Source organism: Charadrius vociferus, unplaced genomic scaffold, assembly GCF_000708025.1.
Source record: "Charadrius vociferus isolate BGI_N301 unplaced genomic scaffold, ASM70802v2 scaffold975, whole genome shotgun sequence".
NCBI classification, from domain to species: Eukaryota; Metazoa; Chordata; class Aves; order Charadriiformes; family Charadriidae; genus Charadrius; species Charadrius vociferus.
The window spans coordinates 152,850-153,996 of NW_009648454.1; the positions used below are offsets into that span (position 1 = coordinate 152,850).

The 1,147-nt window shown below is 64.2% G+C and overlaps 1 protein-coding gene across 1 annotated transcript in view; it reads right to left on the reverse strand.

Annotated features, from left to right (window-relative positions):
- The window catches only part of CPXM1 (carboxypeptidase X (M14 family), member 1), a 16,369-nt gene that overhangs the window by 6,712 nt on the left and 8,510 nt on the right, over positions 1-1,147 (reverse strand). The window contains exons 5-9 of the mRNA XM_009885633.1: positions 1,052-1,140; positions 793-916; positions 432-628; positions 149-336; positions 15-45 (exon numbers count right to left, since the gene is read on the reverse strand). Of these exons, the coding sequence (XP_009883935.1) occupies positions 15-45; positions 149-336; positions 432-628; positions 793-916; positions 1,052-1,140 (629 nt within the window). The remainder of the gene's footprint in view (positions 1-14; positions 46-148; positions 337-431; positions 629-792; positions 917-1,051; positions 1,141-1,147) is intronic.

Sequence of the window (1,147 nt, forward strand, 5' to 3'; positions counted from 1 at the left end):
GGTGAACTCCCCACCAGGTTGGAGGAAAGGCTCCTGTCCCCGCCTCTGCGGGGCACATGGCCAAGACCCTGCAGGTCCACCATGGGTGGGCATCACTCAGGCATGCTGTGGCAGGGGGAGAGATGGGTTTCGGGGTGCTCATGGGGACAGACTCACCGTGGCGTTGGCGAAGGTGTAATACTCAGGGATGGGGATGTAGTGGTTGGGGAACTCATGGGGCACCAGGTCGTTGTCCTCAGCGTCCCACAGCGCCGTGTTGAGGTCAGCGAAGTTGTGGTTGAGGTCGATGCCCTCGTAGGTCCAGCGACCCATGGCCCAACCTGACAGCTCCGAGCCCTGCCAGGAGGATGGGGTCACCAGGGACTAGAGCTGGGAACAGCCCGGCAGCAGGTCGGTGCTCAGCACCCTGGGGCCAGGCAGCCCGACCCTACCAGCTTGTAGGCAGTCTCGTAGCCGTCGGGGTTCATGGAGGGCAGGAGGTGGATGCGGGTCTCAGTGACCAGCTGCACCACGCGGGGGTTGCCCAGCCGAAACTCCCGGCACAGGTACTCCATCAGGTTGAGCAGCAGCTCCCGGCCCAGCACCTCATTGCCGTGCATCCCCGCCACGTAGCGGAACTCCGGCTCGCCTGCCGGGCACAGTGCATGGTGGCAGCAGGGGACACAGCCACACCAGTTCTCTATGCCCCATGCCAGCCTGGCCATCCCTGGCCACCCCATCCCCATCCTGCACCAGCCTGGGTGTCACCAGCTGCCACCTCCCCTCCCTGCCCCAGAGCCACAGCTCACCTACCCACTTCGTGCTGCCCGGGGTTGTCAGAGATCTCCATGACGTACATCTTGAGGCCCAGGTAGCTCTTCCCGATGCTGTAAACACGGGTGATATCGGGGCACTCATCGTTCACCCGCTTCATCAGCTGGGGAGGGCACAGCGCTCTGGGTCAGGGTCCAGGGGCACCCCGGGGATGTGGAAATCCCCTGCCTCATGCTGGGGAACCCCCAGGGGTGCAGAGGATCCCCCCAGCTCCACGCTGGGGCTGCAGGGCAGTCACCTTTCTCATCTCCTTGTAGTTGTGATGGCGGAAATCCAGCTTGTCGGTGGGCAGGGGCTGGCTGTCCCAGGCGTAGATGTTGTTCGGGTCTGCGAG